We start from the raw sequence: 13765 nt of genomic DNA on the forward strand, positions 1-13765 counted from the left end.
GTGATTATGTGTGTGTTGCATTTGACAGTCTTTTTGTTATATCTGTGTCTGTGACTCAGCATCTCCACTATATGGTGAGTAGCAACTATCCTTTTCATAATATTGTCATTATTCCATTCTGGATTTTCCATTGTTAGATATTAATCATGATGCTTGTAAATGCAAAAACACCATTATTGATATACAAGCACAGCTACAACACAAGTTTGTACTTGCCAAGATACTGTCCACCAGAATCCAGCATGAACAACCCAGATGTGTCTATACGTAAATTTGTACTGTTTGTGCTCTGATAATGTGGAAGTGCCGAGTTAAGTCCAAAAGCTGCAATAGTTCCAAAGCTAGAACCATTGTTATAAACCTGCCGCAACCTGTACTGCTCAAGAATTTCTACTGCTTGCAGTTCATCCCAGTACTCTCCATTCAACACCTGAAAATAGTAAATGTAGATCTTGTTAATAGTAGCTACAGAAATCATATGTAAAATAAATTGATTTTCAATTTCTATAACTGAAAGAATCCTGCTTGTGGAAACTGCAGTACTTCAAAATAACAGATATAGTGGAATAAATTTTTTGGTACAAATCTCTTACAATATAAAATATATTTATTTTATATTCTTAGTGGTATAAAGCAATTTCACTTGAAAATTAGCTGTCTGTAAGGGATAGGGCGAGCAGTGACAAAAGTATTCCAATGATGTGGCAGTGAATAAAATAATCATTACAATATTTTCAATTTTTAAATAAAATCATTCTGCTTTTGGCTGTTAGAACATTATTTATTGCGACTGCAGTTCAACATTGGACATTTTCAAGTATTGTGGGATGCTGTAATCCACTCAGTAATATCAAGCTATGACATTCTGTGTTTGAGCAGTTGCATGTGGTGTTGTCTACTTATCTGCTGTTCCGTATACCAGCCATGTCAGAAAGCTGGTGAAATTATGATTTAAACACTTGAGTTTAAGTTTCATGTAACAGGCATGGTAAAGGATCACAAAAGTGGCAAAGATGTAAACAAGTGTGGAGTGAAACTTTCTGGTAGATTAAAACATTGTGCCAGACCAAGACCTGAACTCATGCTGTGGCTAAGCCATGTCTCCATTATATCGTTTCTTCCAGGAGTGCTAGTTCTGCAAGTCCGCAGGAGAGTTTCTGTGAAGTTTGGAAGATAAGAGACGAGGTTCTGGTGGAATTAAGGCTGGAGGGATGGGTCATGCTTGGGCAGCTCAGGTGGTAGAGCACTTCCATGCAAAAGGCAAAGGTCCCAAGTTCGAATCTTGGTCCGGCACACAGTTCTAATCTGCCAGGACAATTCATATCAGCACATACTCCACTGCAGAGTGAAAATTTCATCTTGGAAGTGTAGCACTGATTCAAGCAGTGGTCTTGTATTCAGAACTGTGATTCATGTCTAAACCTACATCTACATACATACTCTGCAAGCCACAGTACATTGCATGGTGGAGGGTACCCTGCACTACTATTAGTCATTTCTTTTACTGTTCTACTTACGAAAATGACTGTCTATATGCCTCCATATGAGCCCTACTTTCTTCTGTCTTCTCTTTGTGGTTCTTATGTGACAGTAGGACCATTCTGCAATCAGCTACAAATGGCAATTCTATAAATTTTCTCAACATTGTTCCTCAAAAAGAACATCGCCTTCTCTTCAGGATACCTGTATGAGTTCCCAAAGCATCTCTGTAACACTTGTGTGTTGTTCAAACTTACCAGTAACAAATCTAGTGGCCCTCCTCTAAACTGTTTCACTGTCTCCCTTTAATCTGACCTGGTGCAGATCCCAAACACTCAAACAGTACTCAAGAGTAGGTCACACTAGCATCCTACATCCAGTCTCCTTCACAGATGAACCACACTTTCCTAAAATCCTCCCAATAAACTGAAGTCTACTATTCACCTTCCCTACTACAATCCTCACATGTTCATTCCATTTCATACTGTTCTGCAGTATTATACCCAAAAATTTACATGTCATGACTGTGTCAAGCAGGATGCTACTAATGCTGAATCAGATAACTGGGAATCTTTTCCATATGCTCATAACTTTGTTAACAGTCTGTAGTTGTGTACTGTGTCAAATATTCATCATAAATAAAGAAATATGGAATCAGTCTATTGCTCTCCATCCATAGTTCACAGTACATCATGTGAGAAAAGGGCAGGCTGAGTTTCACACAAGCAATGCTTTCTAAAACTGAGCTGTTACATAAATGTAAGCTTTTCGGTCTTCACTTGGATGAGAGATTCATGATAAATGCAAGCTAAGTAATGGGCCAGTGCCTAGGGTACTTTTTATAAAACCAAATTTGGATTCCATCTTGATCTGGTGACTTCTTTGTTTCCAACTCTTTCAGTTGTTTCCCTATACCAGGGATGCTTATTACGCTATGTTGCTGATACAGGACTCTGTACGATGGACAAATGACAGTATCCCTATAAAGTCATGAATGCTTCAATTTCTCATGCCTAAATAAATATCTCTTGTCTAAATGTATCAGAATGGTTCCTATGACTGACTGACTTCCTTGGCCATTCATGGGCAACAGAGCCAGCGTAATTTATGAAATGTATAACCAAATTTCTATTAAGAATAATACTGTGTAGATGTGCTTGGTGCCTGTATAATGATGACCAAATGGCAGTAAAATGAAGAAATACATATAAAAAGAATTCTCTTAATTTTATTTTCAGTTTTCAGGGACTTTTAATCCCATGTTTTATTTCTGAAGACAGCTCCTTAAAGATTTTTGCATCACTTTGTCAAGTTTATGACTTCCTTGCTTTATGCTTTGAACCAAGGAATCTGTTTTGCCTAATTGAATTTATACTAGGGCTGTTATACCAATAAAGAGAGACATAACATTTTAATATGTTTGCAAAGTACTGTTCTACAAAAAACTGCCTTCACAGCCATGTGTGCAAATCTTCTCATGGACAGGGCTCATTTGAGAACATTTTCATATACAAGTGACATAACATTTAGTACTTCCATTTTCCCCTCAAAAACTTCCACCTAGTTCAGTTTTTGTTACTAAGTTCTGACATGTCCTGTATGGAAATCTTACAGTTGTGACACCCCTCTCAGCTTGGCTTCATAAGTGGCAGTTTGTGTCTCTTGAGCCATAAATCGACTCTGCTTACAGCCATCCTCCAACCACTTTTGGTTCAGTTTAACAGAATTTCAAAACTTAACACAAGAAGCAATCACTTGTAAGGAAAGTCGTGTCTTTTGCCATCATTACTACTTGCAGTAGGACTAACAAACTAAGCATTATTATGATAAATTTCAATGTAGCTAACCAAAAATTCTATAAAATAATTAAAGATTATATTGTAAATTAGTTTTTGCTGTTAATCAAAGTAATTTCATTGGATATACTGATGATTTATTTCAAAACAAGCTATATGAAGTTACTTTGTTTGTCTCGCCAATGGATTTATAAGGTAGATGAAAACAAAGTACAGTCTTATATGAACAGCAGTAAAGAAGATTTTTAATGCAAAGTTCGTATATTTTCTGAAAATAGCATGTCTGGTTGCATAAGACCAATATAAATTGTTTTCGTCACAATATAATTATGTGAAAATGGCCAAGCAGTAAATGTGCAGAAATGAAGATTAGAGTTTAACACCTTATCACCAGGGAGGTAAGGAGTTCTAAGTTCCAGTTCAGTCTGAAAAGTGTAGAGGAAACAGTCAAAGGTAGGTGTATTGTTGCAATACTCACAGCATTCATTTGAAGTGATTTAGCAAAACCACAGAGATACAAAGATTTCTGCATTTAGTCTGGATCCCATTACTCCCCAAATGTGAGAAAACAATGTTTTCACCACCAAATCATCTTGGTAGTAAGTTTACCTGTATACTAGAGACATACTCTCCAGATTTCCAAGTTTGTAGCAGCAAGAAACTGTCACTCTTTGCTAAGAAAGTTTGAAAGGTTATTTAATGCAGTGGTTCTATTGTGGGATACACATATCTCAATTATTATATAATTATCTTTTTTGTATTAATTTTGCATTAATAATAACGCTACAAATCACATTATAAATGCAAAATTATAGCAAAAACAGTCAGATTTTGAAACTTCTTGGCAAATTAATCAGAGATATCTTACACCATGTTCAAGGTCTGCAAGAAATTGACAAAGAGCAACACCATCTCGTATATGTGCGTTCCACATTCCCATAGCTTCAACAGAATTTTTTCGTGTTTTCATCAAAAGAACAGGTGATATTTCTCGTTGTATCTTCTGCTCTGGAATCTGGAAAACAATCATTCAGAAAATATTAATGTTATGCTACAGACTGCTCAATTACGTTTCATGAATAGTGCAGAAGAACTGATAGCTTCAAAATTCAATCTGTTATAGCAATGAAGCTTTGTCTGCTACATACCTGTATATACACAAGATAACTAACTCCTTTGGCATAGCTGTACTGTTGTGGCAAAATTACTTTTGTGGCTCTCTGTCCCAAGGCAGCCAGGTCATACCATACTTCATTATAATTTTTTATGCTGGAAAAATAACAACCATTGTTTTGAAATGACTACAATAGCAACCTCTCAATATCACATGATATAAAACAGTATTTCATGCCAAAAACAAATGACGTATTTATTTGGCAATTCAGAAATAGATCTCTAAGGTACTCAGCTTTGTGGCAGCAATGCAATTCTGTGGTGTTTTGAGAAGTGTTATACGCATAAAGCAGCAACCCCTCATAGTCACATGATATAAAAGACCATCTCATAAATTTTAGCAGAATAATATTTCATATGCAAAACAAATGACATCTTTGTTTGACTACTCAAAAATAGATCTCTAAGGTACTCAATCTGGTGGCAGCATTGGAATTCTGAGATGTTTTGAGAAGTGTTACATGCATAATTTTGTAGTGGAATGCCAAGATAAAGTGCAGTTCTCATATTTATACATCTAGAGATGAGTTCACCCTCTAGGTGTGTAGTCACTGGGCTCCAGAGGGCAATCTTTTGTTCTCTTCATGGTCATTCCTGTCACAATCACTGTGCTGCCCACTGGGTGCTCAGCTAATTTTAGATTCCATGTCACAGTTCTTGGTGTTTCTGATAATAGTTGACATTAATCCTTATTTCTTATTCCTTATTCCTTGTTGCAGTCATCTGAAAGGTGCACCATTCAGAAGTTTATGCCACACTTCATGAACACCACTGAGACAAGCAGTACATGACATCTGCACCACTCTTTGCAGAAAATGGAGTAAACTGCCAGATGACATGCCACTCAAACTGCCACAATGGCAGCAGCCCCTCTGAGCCACTAGCTAAGTCCTGGTGCTGAGTATCCACCTAACAAAATGTAGTGGCACAGGAGTTGTGTGTGTGTGTGTGTGTGTGTGTGTGTGTGTGTGTGTGTGTGTGTGTGTGTGTGTGCGCGTGTGTGTGTGTAAATTATTTGTCTTCTCAATTATTTAGATAACAGTGAAAAAATTACATCCATCCTCTTCTAATCACATAACAAACACAATGTTTTGATGGGCATCCTGAAGTGATCCAGGAAAGCTTCCTGGTCTGGTCTGTCACACTACCATGCCACAAATGCATCATCAGCATTGAAATCAGTTCTTGGGTTTCCACTGAGATATTTAACATGTCATCTTGTAATGATCATAAATTCCCATGTATCAGTTTTATTTACTATCAATTTGTAGTGCTTCCCTTAAGCTTAGTATCCCATGTTGCTGCATATCAAGTCCTGGAATCAATAGTCATGCAAGAACAGCTGGTTAAACTGTATCGAGAAGAAAAAAATTAGTCTTTGCCTGCAAATAATGTTTTTTGAATTATTATTGTTATTTGTGTTGTGTGTGCTCTGGGACTAATATTTAAATTGGACAAAGCTTGTTAGCAGCACTCATGGGGTACAAATGCATTGAGGTGTCTGTTTCAGGATAATGGTTACATAACTACACACTTGTGGAGATTACGTTTGTGTTACGTTTACATTATACTTCAATTTTCAACATCACACAATTCATTTCAGGTTATAGTGTACATGATTTTTCTAAATGAAAATGTTGCATGAATTTTTTGGAGGTTGATCAATTGCAACCAGGACCAAACTGAGGGGATCCTGGGCTTCAGGCAGAAATGCCAAAGCTGTATTACAATCCTCCTCCTCGTGCCTACTTACCTTCTGCAGTGTTTTTCAACTAAGGTTTAGAAAATTTTATCATTCTGTAAGAAGGTTTAATAAAAGTGAAGCATTGAAAAACTGATGAAAAATATTGCACTCAATTGACTGCTTATACACTCCTGGAAATGGAAAAAAGAACACATTGCCACCGGTGTGTCAGACCCAACATACTTGCTCCGGACACGAGAGGGCTGTACAAGCAATGATCACACGCACGGCACAGCGGACACACCAGGAACCGCGGTGTTGGCCGTCGTATGGCGCTAGCTGCGCAGCATTTGTGCACCGCCGCCGTCAGTGTCAGCCAGTTTACCGTGGCATACGGAGCTCCATCGCAGTCTTTAACACTGGTAGCATGCCGCGACAGCGTGGACGTGAACCGTATGTGCAGTTGACAGACTTTGAGCGAGGGCGTATAGTGGGCATGCGGGAGGCCGGGTGGATGTACCGCTGAATTGCTCAACACGTGGGGCGTGAGGTCTCCGCAGTACATCGATGTTGTCACCAGAGGTCGGAGGAAGGTGCACGTGCCCGTCGACCTGGGACCGGACCGCAGCGACGCACGGATGCACGCCAAGACCGTAGGATCCTACACAGTGCCCTAGGGGACCGCACCGCCACTTCCCAGCAAATTAGGGACACTGTTGCTCCTGGGGTATCGGCGAGGACCATTCGCAACCGTCTCCATGAAGCTGGGCTACGGTCCCGCACACCGTTAGGCCGTCTTCCGCTCACGCCCCAACATCGTGCAGCCCGCCTCCAGTAGTGTCGCGACAGGGGTGAATGGAGGGATGAATGGAGACGTGTCGTCTTCAGCGATGAGAGTCGCTTCTGCCTTGGTGCCAATGATGGTCGTATGCGTGTTTGGCGCCATGCAGGTGAGCGCCACAATCAGGACTGCATACGACCGAGGCACACAGGGCCAACACCCGGCATCATGGTGTGGGGAGCGATCTCCTACACTGGCCGTACACCTCTGGTGATCGTCGAGGGGACACTGAATAGTGCACGGTACATCCAAACCGTCATCGAACCCATCGTTCTACCATTCCTAGACCGGCAAGGGAACTTGCTGTTCCAACAGGACAATGCACGTCCGCATGTATCCCATGCCACCCAACGTGCTCTAGAAGGTGTAAGTCAACTACCCTGGCCAGCAAGATCTCCGGATCTGTCCCCCATTGAGCATGTTTGGGACTGGATGAAGCGTCGTCTCACGCGGTCTGCACATCCAGCATGAACACTGGTCCAACTGAGGCGCCAGGTGGAAATGGCATGGCAAGTCGTTCCACAGGACTACATCCAGCATCTCTACGATCGTCTCCATGGGAGAATAGCAGCCTGCATTGCTGCGAAAGGTGGATATACACTGTACTAGTGCCGACATTGTGCATGCTCTGTTGCCTGTGTCTATGTGCCTGTGGTTCTGTCAGTGTGATCATGTGATGTATCTGACCCCAGGAATGTCTCAATAAAGTTTCCCCTTCCTGGGACTATGAATTCACGGTGTTCTTATTTCAATTTCCAGGAGTGTATATATATCACTCTACTAAATAAATTATTAATTGTATAAACTTTCTAAAAGAACTTGAGGTAAAACAAAATCTATATCTTATGAAAAGGACAGACTACTATTCATCAGGTAGAGAAACACTAAGTCACAGAGCGAGCAAGGTGGAGCAGCGGCTAGCACACTGGACTTACATTCAGAATTTGGGAGGACAACAGTTCAAACCCATGTCTGGCCAGCCTGATTAGATTTTTTCTGTATTTTCCATGACTTCAGATGAATGCCAGTTTAGTTCCATTGAAAAAAGGCACAGCCAATTTCCTTTCCAATCCTTCCCAAATCCAAGCCTGTGCTCCATATTTAATGACCTTGTTGTTGACAGGACATTAAACACTAGCCTCCTCCTTCTCCTCCTCCCCCTCCTCCTCTTCCTCTTCCTCTTCCTCGTAATCCTCCTCATCTTACATTGCAGGAAGCACAATAAAAAGACTGCTATAAATTTAAGATTTTGGCCGAAAGGCCTTTTTACAAAGTAGTAAAGGCACACACATTCACACAAGCACAACTCACACACATATGTCCACTGTCTCTAGCCACTAAGCCTACAGACAGTGGTCATATGAGTGTGAGTTGTGAATGTGTGTGTGTGTGTAATTGTACATTCTTGCTTCGAATGGCCAGGAGAGTAGTGACCCTCTGTATCTGTATCAGGTGATGCCTGAGGGCTGAGGACGACACATCAGCCAGTCGGTACCATTATGGCTTCACGGTCTGTTCAGACAGTGTTGGTTTGTTTTTGTTTTGAGTGGAGTTGATACATTGATTATGTCACTGAAGTCAAGGTTAGCAGCTGTGTTGTGTACTGTTGACAATATAGCTAAATCTGATAGTCTGCTTCTTTCACCAGTACTCAACCATAAGTTTCTTTTTATCATCTTTAATTTGCCGAAAATGTGTTCAAAAGGTGAATACTGTGATCAATGGCATTCATAAATATCTCAAAGCACAGAAATTTTGTGATCACACAAAAAAGTGGAAAATTTGAAATACTGTAAATACTGTAGGGAATTCAGACAGAAACAGAGACATGAATAATAATATAACAATAACAAAATTAACAAAGTAACAGCACACTACCCACAACTCCAGCCCTCTTAAAAAGGGGGAACTCCACACTTGTTCTGAGAACTACACCCATACGAGACATGATTAATCACATGGGTGAACCAATCCATACTTGACAGTAGAGGAAGAGGAGGAGATAAGTTAGCAATGCCTTCTTTGGAGGGGTGAGAAGGATACTAGGAGTGGTAGTTCTTATTTCAAAGAAAGGTAGTTGAAGCCCTAGTGGAGGGAATTGTCCATGGTGTCCATGGTGTCAATCAGAGACAGACAGGGTGTACTATTGTGGCCTGTCAGTACTTGTATAAGGAGTACTGGGTATATGTGAAGATAATGTACAGGAATCCTGATTCTGGACAAGATGGAAAAGGTAGCATCATTTTGCAAAGACCTTAACAAGACTTCCGGTGTACTGGGAGAAGGACTGCTTGTCATTGTTGCTGTTCTGACTCCAGGGGTTTAGGTTGAATGAAAGGAAGTTTTTGGTGTGGAATGGATAGCAGCTGTCGATGAGGAGGTAGAAATACACATTTTGACAACCAAAGTACAGTTCAAATCACTATAATTATAAGACTGGGTTCTCTGTGATGATGCAAATAACAAACTTCTTTTTTCATCCCTTTTCTCAGCCAAGCACCACATTTTTGCAACAAAGGTGTTTTATGATACAAATTGTGAAAGAGAAATAGGTCTAAAACTATTTTTATATACTGCAGTCGTTTACCTCAGATCACAATTTAAAAAAAAAAAAAAAAGTGTTTCAGGTATAATTTTTATTTGTAAATGTTATTATGAAACATCTTGTATTTTCAAACACTAGAAGGAGTAGAGGTAAATACTCAGAAACACTGAGTGATCACTAGGCATATAAACAAGATTGAAAATATTGCTAAGCTTTTAGACAATATCTTTTCTTCAGTGCTAACTAATGCAGAACACTTACAGAGATATATACACACAGATAAAGTGTTCCAACTGACTGCATTGTATTAGCACTGCAGCTTAGCTACTCGTGATGCAAAACATGCCAAAAATATTGTTGTAAGAAAAACTGCTGTTAGAACATTCACGACTCTATTTTGAATAACAAAAAGTAAACAATATTATGTAATACTCTACAGCATTCTGTTACAATGCTATAAACTATTACATACTAGTATTAACTATTTTTTTTATTTTTTTCATGTACCAGGTGATGTAATGATATAAATGTTTAAGTACCACCTAGGTTCCATAAAGGTAGGTTGGGGGTGAAAAAGGGTTGGTAATACCTGACATCCAGTGGCATGTTGTGCAGGTAGTATTGGAACGCATTCCCAGGAGTATAAGTGAGGATGGGCACAGCTGAGATGAAAGAGGAGGGAAAGAGGAAGTGGATAGAGAGAGGGAAAGGAGGTGATGAACAGCATAGACACACAGAGAGAGAGAGAGAGGAAATGAGATGGAAAGAGAGAGGAGGAGAAGGAGGATGAGATAGACAGAGTGTGTGGGGATGGTGGAGATGTGTGCAAATTATATGTTGTATACACATATGGCCAAAGCTGCAGAAAAGGGCTAATAAATAAATACAATGACAAGCTTAAGTTTATGGTCTAATTATGCTGATGAGCCAAAACATTTTGACCATTGCCCAACCCAAGACTGAATGCCATCTGATGCCATTATAAGCATATGACATGGTAAGGAAAGTATATAAGCAGAGCAGAGGTAGATGGGGAATCATTCTACCAATGATATGGGGAGCAAATGGGGAAATCCACTGGCTAAGAGAGAGTGACAAAGAGCAGATTCTTATGGCCCTATTGTTGGAAATGAAAAATTGAAGCAGGTTAATTGCTCATGTACAGCTGTCATTATCATCTATGGAAAATGGTTGAAGGGCAGTAGGTGACAAGATGTCAGATTCCCACACCTCTTCATAGAATTTGGAGGTTGGAGGCTTGCCAACTCTTTAAAGCGAGAGAAGTGATGATCTGTGACAGACCTGACAACAGAGTGTAAATCTGGTACATATGCAAGAGTCTTGGAGCACACAATTCAGCAAATGATGTTGAACATGAAGTTCCTCAACAGATAACCTCTATGTGTTCCCTTGTTGACCCAACAACATCTTCAATTACAATCGAAGTGGGCACAGGATCTTTGAGATTGGACTAGGGATCCATGGAAACATATCATCTGGTTGGATGAATCATGTTTCTTGTTCCACCAGGAGGTTAATTCTATGTGGGACATTCATCTGGGGCTACTTGCAATAAAATTTGAAGGCACCATGACAGCTGTGGGCAATGTGAACATTATTGTGCACCACCTGCTCAATGCCTTCGCCGATGGTGATGACATCTTCCAGCAGGATTGCAAGGCCTCAATCATGCTGCAGTGGTTTTAGGAACATGATAGTGAATTGATGTTGATGTGTTGGTCACCAAAGTAACCTGATCTGAAGGTGATGGAACACATCTGAGATGCTGTCTGGTGCTAGGTTCATGCCCACAATCTGGAAGCCTGTAATTTATGGGAATTGCATGACCTTGCACATGACATCTGGTGCCCCACACCTCTGGAAACATATTAAGGGCTTGTTAAATGAATGCCACAAAGAATCGCTGCTGTATTGCTCTTGAAAGGTGGCTCAACATGCTATTTGGCAGGTGCCAAATTTTTTTAGCTTGTCTGTGCACACACACGAAACACACACACACACACACACACACACACACACACAGAAATGAAGCGAATCCTGTCTGTAAGCCAATTTGCAACAAAATGGTGGGTCATTTTGCACTCACCGCACACTGTCTTCTGCAACCTCAGAATCACTGTTGAGATGTGCTACAACAGCAGCAGTGCTTTTGCCTGTGGGCAGGTAAAGTGTAGCATCCTCCAGGGTAATGATCAGATAGGAGCGGAATACTGGAGTGTATGGAACATCACCTCCTCTCAGGTTCAGGTTCCATGCAATCTCATCCAAGGCCGTCAGTACAAGAGCATCTGCAGACCGTTCCTGCAGCCAGATCCTTAATCTGCCTATTTTATCTTGCCATGACTCTCCTATACAGAACAGTAAAACAGCATGTACTTGCTTCTTGTAAATATTTTGTAATAATCATGAGACAGTCATTTACACTTAACTGTGTTCCATTTCTCTCTCTCTCTCTCTCTCTCTCTCTCTCTCTCTCTCTCTCACACACACACACACACACACACACACACACACACACACTATATATATATATATATTATTATATATTCAGAAGTTTTGCTATGGAACAGAAGGAGCTGTCAACCAAATATGATTCCAGTTTGTGTTTGAAGTTAATCTAATCTCTATTAGATTCCCTATATCCCTGGATAAGTGGTCAACGATTTTTATGTTTGAGATGTTTGAGTATGTCATTTATTTTGTGCCACACACAGAATGAGTGCCCATAACTATTATCATATTAATGACGTAACTATAAGGGAACAAAATTTAATATATTGCAAGGCTGCTGTCAGTATTCCCAACTGTTTAAAGAGCTTTTTACAACAGATCCTTATATGATCCTTATTACACACTTCTGTGCAACAAACAACTTCTTCCAATGATCTTACCATGGAAAATGAAGCTTGAAGGTATTAGTGAATTAAAATAGAAAAAAGTCAACTTTTTGATATTTACATCTCCAAAATTTGTTATTATCTGCAATATGAAAGTTGCAGATCTTTGATGTTTCAATTGTTCTGTAGTGTGTAACTTCCAATACAGGTTCTCATGAATACAACTACCTAATAATTTATTCAGTTGTTGATTTATCTTCATATACTACTCCTAATGGTGAAATCGTACCATGTGTACAGAATTTGATTTCTTGTGTTTTATTTAAGTTGAATGACAACCCACTTGCAGAGAACCAGTTGTTAATTTTCATTAAAGTTGATTGAACTTGATGCTTGCATATTTGGCAAAGTGAACCATTTCAGCTTGTTGGATAAATATGGAAAAACATAGAGTGGATGCTATACCAATCCCTGTGGATACACTTAGTGATTACTCTCCATTCTGAGGAAACTGTTTCACAGAGGGTTTATTAATGTAATACTCTGCATCCTTTTAATGACACAGGATGAAAAACACTTACTAGCTGGATCTCTAAGAAGATTATTTTTGAAATTATCTAGGGGTTATGGTGAACCACACAATGAAATGCTTTTGACAAATCACAGAAAATACCAGTTGCCAGTATTTTGTCACTTAACATTTTATAATCTGTTCCATGAACTAAAGTGGCCTGTTCTGAGGAGAGTCTCTTTCAAATTCCATTTTGAGACTAAGTTTTAATTTTGGGATAGGTGTATTGTTGTTCTTGTGTACTTAGTCTTTGCTGTTATTTGAGCAGGAAGCAGACATAAGACTGGACAGTAATCTTAAGATCAATCTTTTTATTTCTCTTATAAAGGGGCCTGACAATATCATATTCCAATCTCTGGAATATACCACGTAATAGTGATGTATTGTATATATGACTATTGCTCTAATTTGTTCTTCCAATACCGTCAAAAATGTAAGAGAAAGCAGCTGCAAACCAGCTCTCTTTTCACTGTCACTGATGCTTTTCCATTCAAATATAATGGGTTTATAAAATGCCTGTTCTCTCTGTCAATTTTCTTTTTCCTTACAACTATGTAAACTTATCCCAAACCACATTGTTAAATGCCTTTTACAAATCTATAAAATGCATATAGAAGCCTCTTCCATTCTCAGTACATTTCTGTTGAAAATTCACAAAAGAACTGTTGCATCTCTTGTGCTCATATAGTTTCTAAAACCAAACTTCTCCTCAGCCAAATTCTTCTCCACTACATTTCACAGTCTTTTATTTGTGATCATTAGCATAAATTTAGCTGCATGTGAAATGAGGCTAATCATCTAATAATCACTGCATTTCT

General features: G+C 39.3%; 1 protein-coding gene across 2 annotated transcripts in view; it reads right to left on the minus strand.

Annotated features, from left to right (window-relative positions):
• LOC126335041 (xaa-Pro aminopeptidase ApepP-like) overlaps positions 1-13765 on the minus strand; it is a 232299-nt gene that overhangs the window by 60421 nt on the left and 158113 nt on the right. For both annotated transcript variants that reach the window (XM_049997910.1, XM_049997909.1), the window contains exons 6-9: positions 11626-11887; positions 4424-4544; positions 4144-4290; positions 217-430 (exon numbers count right to left, since the gene is read on the minus strand). In XM_049997910.1, coding sequence (XP_049853867.1) covers positions 217-430; positions 4144-4290; positions 4424-4544; positions 11626-11887 — 744 coding nt within the window. The remainder of the gene's footprint in view (positions 1-216; positions 431-4143; positions 4291-4423; positions 4545-11625; positions 11888-13765) is intronic.

The sequence above is a fragment of the Schistocerca gregaria genome, chromosome 2 (assembly GCF_023897955.1).
Source record: "Schistocerca gregaria isolate iqSchGreg1 chromosome 2, iqSchGreg1.2, whole genome shotgun sequence".
Classification (NCBI taxonomy): Eukaryota; Metazoa; Arthropoda; class Insecta; order Orthoptera; family Acrididae; genus Schistocerca; species Schistocerca gregaria.